Raw genomic sequence first — 9,847 nt, forward strand, 5'->3', positions numbered from 1 at the left:
GCGGCATATAAGGCAAGACGAGTCGGTGAGGTGTCGACTCGCTTCCATTTGATTAACATTAGCCGCATGACGTCACCCGTGGTGAGAACGACTCGTCTCGACTCACACGCCGCGCACAATAAGCATGGCATGAAGAGACACTGGGTTGTTCGGTTGACGCCTACCAAAACAGTATTGAAAAGTGCTACTTTTCAGCACCGAAAAGAGTGCTGAAAAGTAGCACTTTTCAGCACTGTTTTATTTGGTAGGAAAAATAGGCCGTTTCAATGAAAAGTTGATTGATTTGCAACGGAATAGCAAAAATTCGATTTCATTGCGGGATGTTTGCTAGACATAACTATTTATTGCATCTTCTAACCACAACAGCTGTCATCTAATATTCCAACAGTATGCTGACAGATCAAATTACCTCCCTTTTAGATACCTTGCGAAGCCTGAGTGCACCCGTTATGCGTTACTTTTGGAATGTCAGATTTTGACAGCTAGGTAGGCAGCTGCGTGCTCGTGTCGTGCTGCGTCGCGGCATTTTTTCAAGGTTTTTTCTTTCCATCGTTTCTGCACCTCGGTAGCAGATTGGTTGGAGAAGATTCCGTTTGAATCGGGGTAGTTTTCGACAAGTGGTGCCCATTATTGTGGTGAAAAGTACTTCCTCAGCATCCACGGACCGCTGAGAACTTCTGGAGAAGAAGTAAATTGCTTGAAATAACTGCGGATAGCGCAAGATGGTAAGTGTTCCGGTTTTTTCTTTCATTGGCTTGAGTTTGCGATTTTCCAACATGGAGTCCATTTTTCTTCTTGTTCTTCCATATGCAGTCAAAGAAAATGTCTCGCTATCCACACGACGCCAAGGTTTATGTTGGCGAGCTCGGAAACAACGCCAGCAAGCAGGAAATTGAGGATGCTTTCTCTTACTACGGCCCGTTGAGGAACGTTTGGGTGGCCAGGAATCCTCCGGGCTTTGCATTCGTGGAATTTGATGACGCACGGGATGCGGAAGATTCGGTACGGGGACTCGACGGAAGGACGGTTTGTGGCCGCCGCGTTCGGGTTGAGCTGTCAACCGGGAAGGGTGGTCGTGGATTCCGCGGGGGTGGTGGTGGCGGTGGTGGAGGAGGCGGAGGCGGCCCTCCCCGAGGAAAGGGAGGCCGTGGAGCGTTTAATCCGGACGATCGATGCTACGAGTGCGGTGGAAGGGGACATTACGCCCGGGACTGCACCCGGTCCGGAAGGGGCAAAGGACGCAGGAGGTAAGTTGATGGAATCTATGTTTTTTTGTGCGTTGAAGCGGAATAATGCTTAGGAGGGCGTTGCGAGCTGCGGTTGTGCTTGGAAGGGGTCGTAGGAGAAATACTACTTTGTATGGACCCAGAAGTTATTACTCTAGCGTAATATTTGAAACGGGTGTAAATTCATTGTCTACTAAAATTTCCCTGTCATTCTTTGCATTGTCCCATTTTCTATGGGAATTCCTACATATGTGCATGGGGTAATTATTCCCCAGGAATAACGATGTTCACATGGCCATGTTCAAATAGTCGACGTAAGCGCCATTAAGATCACTATGGTTTTTATTCATGGCTATGTATTATTTACCTAACAGGGGTACCGGACACCTCCTGTATCTCTGCATATTCGAATAATTTTACAATACAAACAATATTTTAATTACCTAACAAAAAAAGTAAATTTATTAAACAAATGTTTATAATTGCAAAATTGAACATTGGGGTCGACAATTATAGGGTAACGGTCGTATTTTGAACCCCCTAAGGAAGTAATTTGAGTTTTTTGTCCCAATTGATTAATTGCACAGCGTAACCAAGTCAAAGCACATGCCTAAATGTAGAGAAAAACTTCCCCTACGAGATAAAAATGCCCCTACGATCATGTAGGATCCAAAAAATGTCGAAAATAATTGAATTGTGAAGCACTGTTTTATTATTTTGGACACATCAATACATTTTGGACCCTCAAAGTATATATTTTGGACCCCCGGCATTTTTTATCGATTGGCGAAAAAGTCCACGACACTCGTTGTATAATATGCTTGCCCATAGTCTAATCAAACGATTGACAATGGAAAACCGAAGAAATTCTACGCTTTTAGTGCGGAAATTTGAAAAACGTTTTTGTTTACATTTGAAAAATTTCTGGCGGCTTCGATTTCTGTGTGTAACGTGTTGTAACGGTTGCATGGATGAACCGATTAAATTAAATTAATTTCAGATCAAATAAACACATTTTCTATGTACAAACGGTTGATGTAAGTGCGGAATAGTCCTATCTTTCCAAATGGCATGCGAATTGAGTTGGTCTTTCGATTTAAACTGGGAAATTTGCAGGAAAATGACCCAGGGGGTCCAAAATATATTGGTTACCCTAACGTTCACGCCTCACCAAATACAGTATGAGAGGCGAATGACTGCATGTTGCCAATAATGTAGTTTACTTTTTCATTGAATCTTCAATTACTCCTAGCCGGATCCTTTTCTTGGTACTTTTGGCAGTGGGTTTTTTCGAAAGCTACTAAGTTCATATTTTGGCACAATATGCGTCGCATTTAAGTGCTTCTTACTGCAAAGATTCAGACAACTCGGTTGAGAAAAAACCCCTATGTCAAAGTGAATCATGGAAGAACCAATGCTATATTTAAAAATCTTGTTCATTTATTTTTTCCTTTCGATTTAAAACATTGAAAAGTTTATATGAGAATTTATTTGTCTGTTGGGGCAAAATGGACATTGGGAGACAAATCAGAGCTGACACTTTAAGTTGAAACATCTCAAAATCTAAAGATGGTCGTCACAATGGCCAACTTGTGACCTTACTCGCGTTTTGTAAGGCACTAAACTGGAAACTGTTTCACCTTAAAGAGAAAAACATAACTACAAATTCGATACGTATCAAAAAATTTCAGTACAGGTCGGACTCGATTATCCGGAGTATCGATTTTTTTTTCACTCCGGATAATCGAATCCTCCGGATAATCGAATCACTAAGAAAAAAATTGAAATCTTTGACAAAAGAACTTAAATATTATCTTTTTTGTTATTTTATGTATATGATGCGATGGCGTAGCCAGAAATTTTTTCTATAAAAAGTAGGGGTCTTTATAAGAAAAAAAAAATTTGACCAGCATACACAAAAAAACACTTTTCCAACCCCCCCCCCCCCCCTTTTTTTTTAAATACGTTCTAAACTGCAAAATCATTCATATTGCATATTGCAATACCAAATTATCTCAAATTTATTCATAAAAATTGAAAAACAAGAACATCAAAAAACAAATTCCGGATAATCGAGTCTAAAATTCCGGATCATCGAATCCCGGATAATCGAGTCCGACCTGTACTTGACCCCTTTTGCCAATAAAAATATACAACCTTGAAACCTTTTTTTTCGATATTTTTGCATCATTTTTTCACAAGTTCTCAAAAAACTCTTCTAGTTTAAGAATCTATGTCGATATCTGTCATTGGTAAACTGGTTTTAAAGATATTCCAATCTTCCTTGGGGGATCGACACTCTTCATATAAAATGTCTTTGGCGGTTATTTTGTTCTACGTCAATTTATCAAAAACAAAGCTTTGTGATACGGAACTATTCTGAGAAACTCATACAAATCGATTAAGTATTCTGGAAGATATCTGAAAATTACGATATGATGTTTTAAGTTTTTAAGATCTTTTTAAAAAGACACTGACACGTTAATGCTGGACGATTTGACCTTTGAAGGAAGCACCACACTAACATGCAACGCCCAGTGGCACAGTCGAAAACCTTCTTGACGAAAAGTTTTCCGGACTGAAGCGGGAATCGGACCCACACCCCTTGACTCGATGCGGCTAAATGCTTGATAACACTAACCGCACGGCCACAAAGCCCACGTTTATTTGTCCAGTGTGGTACCAGACAAATTGTTTCATTTTTTCACAACTTACTCTCATTAATATGTTCCAAAGAGTAAATATCCGAATAGCGAGCTGGCACCATATTCTGAACGCTTAATAAAATCTGAAGATAATGGCTTAATTAAAAGCGGAGGTTTTCTTTTTAGTCGTCGGTATTGAATACCTTCGCATGTGCTAAAAATATATTTTAACTTATGGTTCGATATTGGTTGCATAATCATAAGGGATCAGTCAGACGATTTATTTTTGAAAACCGTGTCAATGTTCCTTACTCTGAACAGTCAACAAGGAAGTGGCCTTATTAATGGACAAAAGTGTTCCTAATTATAGACAACAATATGTATAAAACAAAAGCAATGGTATTGGTAATTCTCCAGACCTTTTTAGCGGACCTGATCGCTTTCTTTGCTGTTTAGATCGGTATCCGTCTCGAAATATCCGGATGTCTGTGCAAAAATAACTGAATCCATTTTCTTCCCGGAATGTTCTTTGGAAAGTCAGATTTTCCGGAAAGAATTATGTACTGACATACCGATATTCTTAAGCGGCTTGTGTCGATGGAGAAGCTGATTTAGCTGACCGGACTATATAATCCGATATGTAATCCTCATCTTATTCCGACAATATGGTTGGTTTTCCTGGACGTTTATGTATAGTAGATTTTTCACCTTGGAGTACCGTGCGAGCTCCATATTATAGACAGTTCCATATTCTGAACAGTTTACGACAAACTTAATGATTTCAATCTTCTAATCCAATTTTTTGCACAAAAGCTAACTTACATCAGCTACATATTTTCTTAACGTATATCCGAAGCACAGATTTATTTTGGCAATATTTCACGCGATTTGACGAAACATGAAGTTCGGACTTTGACAAACGTGAAAAAAACATGGCCGCTAAGCCTGTGCACTAAGACGCCGGTCAAAACATTTGCTTCATTCTGGGTTGACAATATAATCAAATTCCATTCGTTGCTGCTGGAAACTGATTGGTGAGAATATATCTTTATATTATTTACAAATATTTGCAACTACTGCGTGCAATCTTTAATTAATCAAGTGTTCAAAGATCGGCACCAAATGTTTTTGATTGATCCTTATTATAAACAGATATGCCGCGGCAAAAAAGAATCACCGTACACGACCCGTGGAAGCTGGAGAGGACTATTACTATTGTTATGAAGGGGTTTTTCGACTAGAAGCACGGCAGGTCTATACGTAATTGCTGTCAGTCTTCTATACTTCAAGGTGAAAAATCTACTATACATAAACGTCCAGGAAAACCAACCATATTGTCGGAATAAGATGAGGATCGCATATCGGATTATATAGTCCGGTCAGCTAATTCAGCTTCTCCATCGGCACAAGCCGCTTAAGAATATCGGTAGGTCAGTACATGGTTCTTTCCGGAAAATCTGACTTTCCAAAGAACATTCCGGGAAGAAAATGGATTCAGTTATTTTTGCACAGAGAAAAGGTCTGCAGAATTACCAATATCATTGCTCTATAATTAGGAACACTTTTGTCCATTAATAAGGCCACTTCCTTGTTGACTGTTCAGAATAAGGAACATTGACACGGTTTTCAAAAATAAATCGTCTGACTGATCCCTTATGATTATGCAACCAATATCGAACCATAAGTTAAAATATATTTTTAGCACATGCGAAGGTATTCAATACCGACGACTAAAAAGAAAACCTCCGCTTTTAATTAAGCCATTATCTTCAGATTTTCTTAAGCGTTCAGAATATGGTGCCAGCACGGTATAGAAGACTGACAGTAATTCCGTATAGACCTGCCGTGCTTCTAGTCGAAAAACCCCTTCATAACAATAGTAATAGTCCTCTCCAGCTTCCACGGGTCGTGTACGGTGATTCTTTTTTGCCGCGGCATATCTGTTTATAATAAGGATCAATCAAAAACATTTGGTGCCGATCTTTGAACACTTGATTAATTAAAGATTGCACGCAGTAGCTGCAAATATTTGTAAATAATATAAAGATATATTCTCACCAATCAGTTTCCAGCAGCAACGAAAGGAATTTGATTATATTGTCAACCCAGAATGAAGCAAATGTTTTGACCGGCGTCTTAGTGCACAGGCTTAGCGGCCATTTTTTTTCACGTTTGTGTCCGAACTTTATTTTTCGTCAAATCGCGTGAATTATTGCCAAAATAAATCTGTGCTTCGGATATACGTTAAGAAAATATGTAGCTGATGTCAGTTATATAAGTTTTTGTGCAAAAAAATGGATTAGAAGATTGAAATCATTAAGTTTGTCGTAAACTGTTCAGAATATGGAACTGTCTATAATATGGAGCTCGCACGGTAAGTGTTCCTATTTCCGCTCACGGTAAACAAATTTCTTGACGAAATTAGTAAAAATGCATCATTTCGAATTTCGTTATTTGTTCTGATATTTTTTTATGGTCAAACCATAGCTACTACTGCAATAAAGAAGGCTGTATACTAAAATCGACATTTCTTTAAAATTTTACGGTACAAATTCAGGGATCCTTGTGGTAACAGTGGAATCCGTCAAATTTCAGTGAGAAACTCGTAAATCCCTACAAGAATTCCAGGCTTCTTCCAAGTGTTGCTACTGGTTGACAACGAAATCTCTAATATTTCTATCAGTGTTCCACGATATCCACCTCAGGTTCAAAATTCGCTCCTAAAACCCAATATTCCCTCTGAAATCTCAGGATTATCACTGAAATGTATGGTTTCCTAACAAAATCTCTGGAACTTTGACTCTATTTGATGCAGTTGCACATCTGCATTGTTTTTTAGGTTATTGCTCGTGGATTACACCCGACTCTGTTTTTGCACGGATGTTTTTTACACGGCCGTGCAAAAAAAGTTTCCATACATTTTTTTCCGACAAAATCTTATTTTTGCATGAAACGTTGAGAACTGGTGTTACTTTTTTTTGCACGGTTTCTGAAATTTTGAACTGAATACTTGTTTTGCACGGTACGCATCCCCCGTGCAAAAACAGAATCGGGTGTATTATTTTCCTCCAAAAAAAAAAAGCTTCAAGACTTTAATTCTAGACCAATATTTAAAAACACTATGTAACAAAAGTTTTAAATGCAAAATTGATTTTTTTACTGTTTTATCCTTGGCAAAATCTACCATTTCCTGAGGAAACAAATCAAATCATTATAATCATATATATTTGAAATATTTTCAAAACAACATAAACTATGATTACGCATCTCAAGAATATATAACAGTTCATTTGACCGTTGTTAAACATTTTGGAATGGGAAGACAATTATTCCTGTTTATTGAAATTCAGAGCTTTAAAACTAAATTTGCATTTCCTACCGTTTTCCAAAACCTATTTCAAAGCCTTTTATAACCTTTTTATAAGAAGAAAAAACATGCAATTATAATGCGTAGTAAACTTAAAAATTATATTCTCGTCAGTTAAACCCTTTCGAATGTTACGCTAGAATGTAGGAATCATGTTCTCAAACAATTTAACAAAACTTGCAGCAATGGTAAAAGACGTTAATCAGACAGTTTAGAGCCAGCTCAAGCTACTGACGTAATAGTTATTTTTTATAAGATGAAAATTCGAACAGTTTTTTTTTATATGCTTGCCTACCTCGCAATGCCATCATCCGTCGATAAGCATGCCTTTTTGAACAAATCTGAAAAGCCGATTTTTATTCTGGAATTGATTTTTATTAGAGTAGGGAGAAATGCATCGAAAGAGAGGCAGAGAGACGAATTTCCTGATTGATTCAACTCGAATAGTACGTTTACCGGTTTGATACTACCAAAAACCTCCCGACGAGTCGTCGAGCACGTTGAATCAGTTATTGAAATTCATCGCCAAGAAGCGCCCCCTACAAGTAGCACTTGAGAGCTATAGACATCGAGATCATCGCAGAATCAGCGAAGAGCCCAATGTCAATTTGTCTGCGTAGCAAAGCATCGTTCTCAAAGTCAGCTTCCTAGTCAGCTAGTCGTCAATGGGGTCGAACACTGTTGAGTTGCAACCGCTTCTTCGCCTGCGCTGAAAGCACCGAGATCTGCTTAGCTGCAATTAATATTTGCAGTCCAGTTTCAAGCAAATGCAAGCAACAGAGTAATTCACCTTAGAATACGTCCCTGCTTAGTTAGTCTACAAGTCTTCTGTGTAAAGTCTACTCGAGAGCATCAAGTACCGTTTCTACATGAGTCTTTCTACTAAAACTTCCCGTGAGTGTTCCTTTTGCTTTTTTGTTTTAATTAATGAGACTGAAATAAGGTTTATCTATTTGTATATGCTACTGCAGTGATTAACTCATTGATTGTTAAGTACTTGGAATTACATTGAAATCAAGATGTATAGAACTAAACATCTTGCTCTACAAATTGACTTATAGTTTCCCAAATATTACATATCTCGGTAGTTTTTTAATAATCACCAGTTAGTTAAATGAGCATCCAAGTAAGATTGATAGATTGTCACTATTAACCAAGTCATTGTTTGCCGTGATTGTCTCGAACAATTTTTGTATTGAGATATCAACAATAGTCAGTGCGTTTTATATTATGAAGCTTACATAGAAACACATCAAGAATCTAATATCTCAAATACTTTTCTTCTCGTTTCTTATCGCGTGTCCTCTAGGTCTCGCAGCCGTAGCCCTCGTTCGCGTTCACGTGAGCTTCGCACTCGTTCGAAGACTAACAGCCGCAGCCGTAGCCGTGATCGCGACCGCGAGCGCGATCGTGACCGTCGTTCCCGGTCCAAGACGCCAAAAAAGTCCGGCCGAAATGATCGCTCTCTGAGCCGTGATCACAGTAAATCACCTCGGCGATCAATTTCGAAGGGACGTTCGCGCAGTCGCTCAAGAACACCTCGTTCGGCGACCAGATCTCGTTCCCGGTCTCACCGCCGCAATGGCACTTCACATCACGACTAGGAATGACGCCAGGTATTGCCAAATGTTCCAGATCATCACACCGAGATTGAAACATAGGCAGAAAATGAAGAAAAAATGAAACCCTTTAAAATTATTAAAATTGACACATTGATGTCCCCCATTTACCGCTTTTGACAAGGTTCGAAAGTGATCAAACTATGATTTACTTAATCCGTAGTAGTAGCAGTATCATCTGGATTACTCTATATCTATAAGTTTTACTATAATGATCTGTAGTGGAAGAATAAAAAGAATAAATCACTTGAGATTGATAGTGTGTGACGTAAGGGTCTAATACTCTAGATAAGATGTGATGACTGTTGCAGTATCATGACGTATAATAAGCTCTCTCTATACGAATTCTTCTACCGTATTCATGCATTTACCGTTGGTTCTCTATCGATTCAAAAACAAAACAATTAGCAAAATAAGAAAACCACGTCCCAACGTCTGTATTCAGCCAGTTCAGCAGAATCATCAATCAGCAGTATCATAATTATGTTCGTATGCTTTTATTTATAAATTTGAACTTATTGTATAATGCAAAACTAATAAAGTATTTGAACTAAGATTTGTCAAGGTCAATTTTTCTGCTATTAGTTCGATAAATGTATCCGAAATCCATAATGACGATGGATGGCCGTGTGGAAGGCATCACCTTAGCCGATTGGTTAGATTCCGCGGCTACAAAACAAAGCCACCCTTCAGTGCCTGGGTTCGATTTCCGGTCGGCCCAGGTTCTTTTCGTAATGGAAATTTCTTTGACTTCCCTGGGCATAAAAATATCATCGTACCTGTTATACGAATGCGAAAATGGCAACTTTGGCAAAGAAAGCTCTCAGTTAATAACTGTGGAAGTGCTCATTGAACACAAAGCTGAGAAACAGACTCAGTCCCAGTGAGGACGTAATGCCAAGAAGAAGAAACGCATAAGACACTCATTCTTATCTAAACCACCGAACTGTTCCGGCAATTATAATGTTGTCGTTTCCATCCGGGGATGAG

At 38.6% G+C, this 9,847-nt stretch overlaps 1 protein-coding gene across 1 annotated transcript; it reads left to right on the top strand.

Annotated features, from left to right (window-relative positions):
• Window positions 1–500: 500 nt before the first annotated feature.
• On the top strand, window positions 501–9,427 carry LOC23687502 (probable splicing factor, arginine/serine-rich 6). Its single transcript, XM_011495153.2, has 3 exons — window positions 501–725; window positions 814–1,247; window positions 8,548–9,427. Exons 1-3 carry the CDS (start codon window positions 723–725, stop codon window positions 8,840–8,842), a joined length of 732 nt encoding a protein of 243 aa, XP_011493455.1. The 5' UTR covers window positions 501–722; the 3' UTR covers window positions 8,843–9,427.
• Window positions 9,428–9,847: the final 420 nt, after the last annotated feature.

Source organism: Aedes aegypti, chromosome 2 (assembly GCF_002204515.2).
Source record: "Aedes aegypti strain LVP_AGWG chromosome 2, AaegL5.0 Primary Assembly, whole genome shotgun sequence".
Taxonomy (NCBI): domain Eukaryota; kingdom Metazoa; phylum Arthropoda; class Insecta; order Diptera; family Culicidae; genus Aedes; species Aedes aegypti.

Coding starts and splice junctions, on each gene's coding strand:
- LOC23687502 (XM_011495153.2), top strand. Junction 1,248..8,547: donor AGGGGCAAAGGACGCAGGAG/GTAAGTTGATGG, acceptor CGTGTCCTCTAG/GTCTCGCAGCCGTAGCCCTC.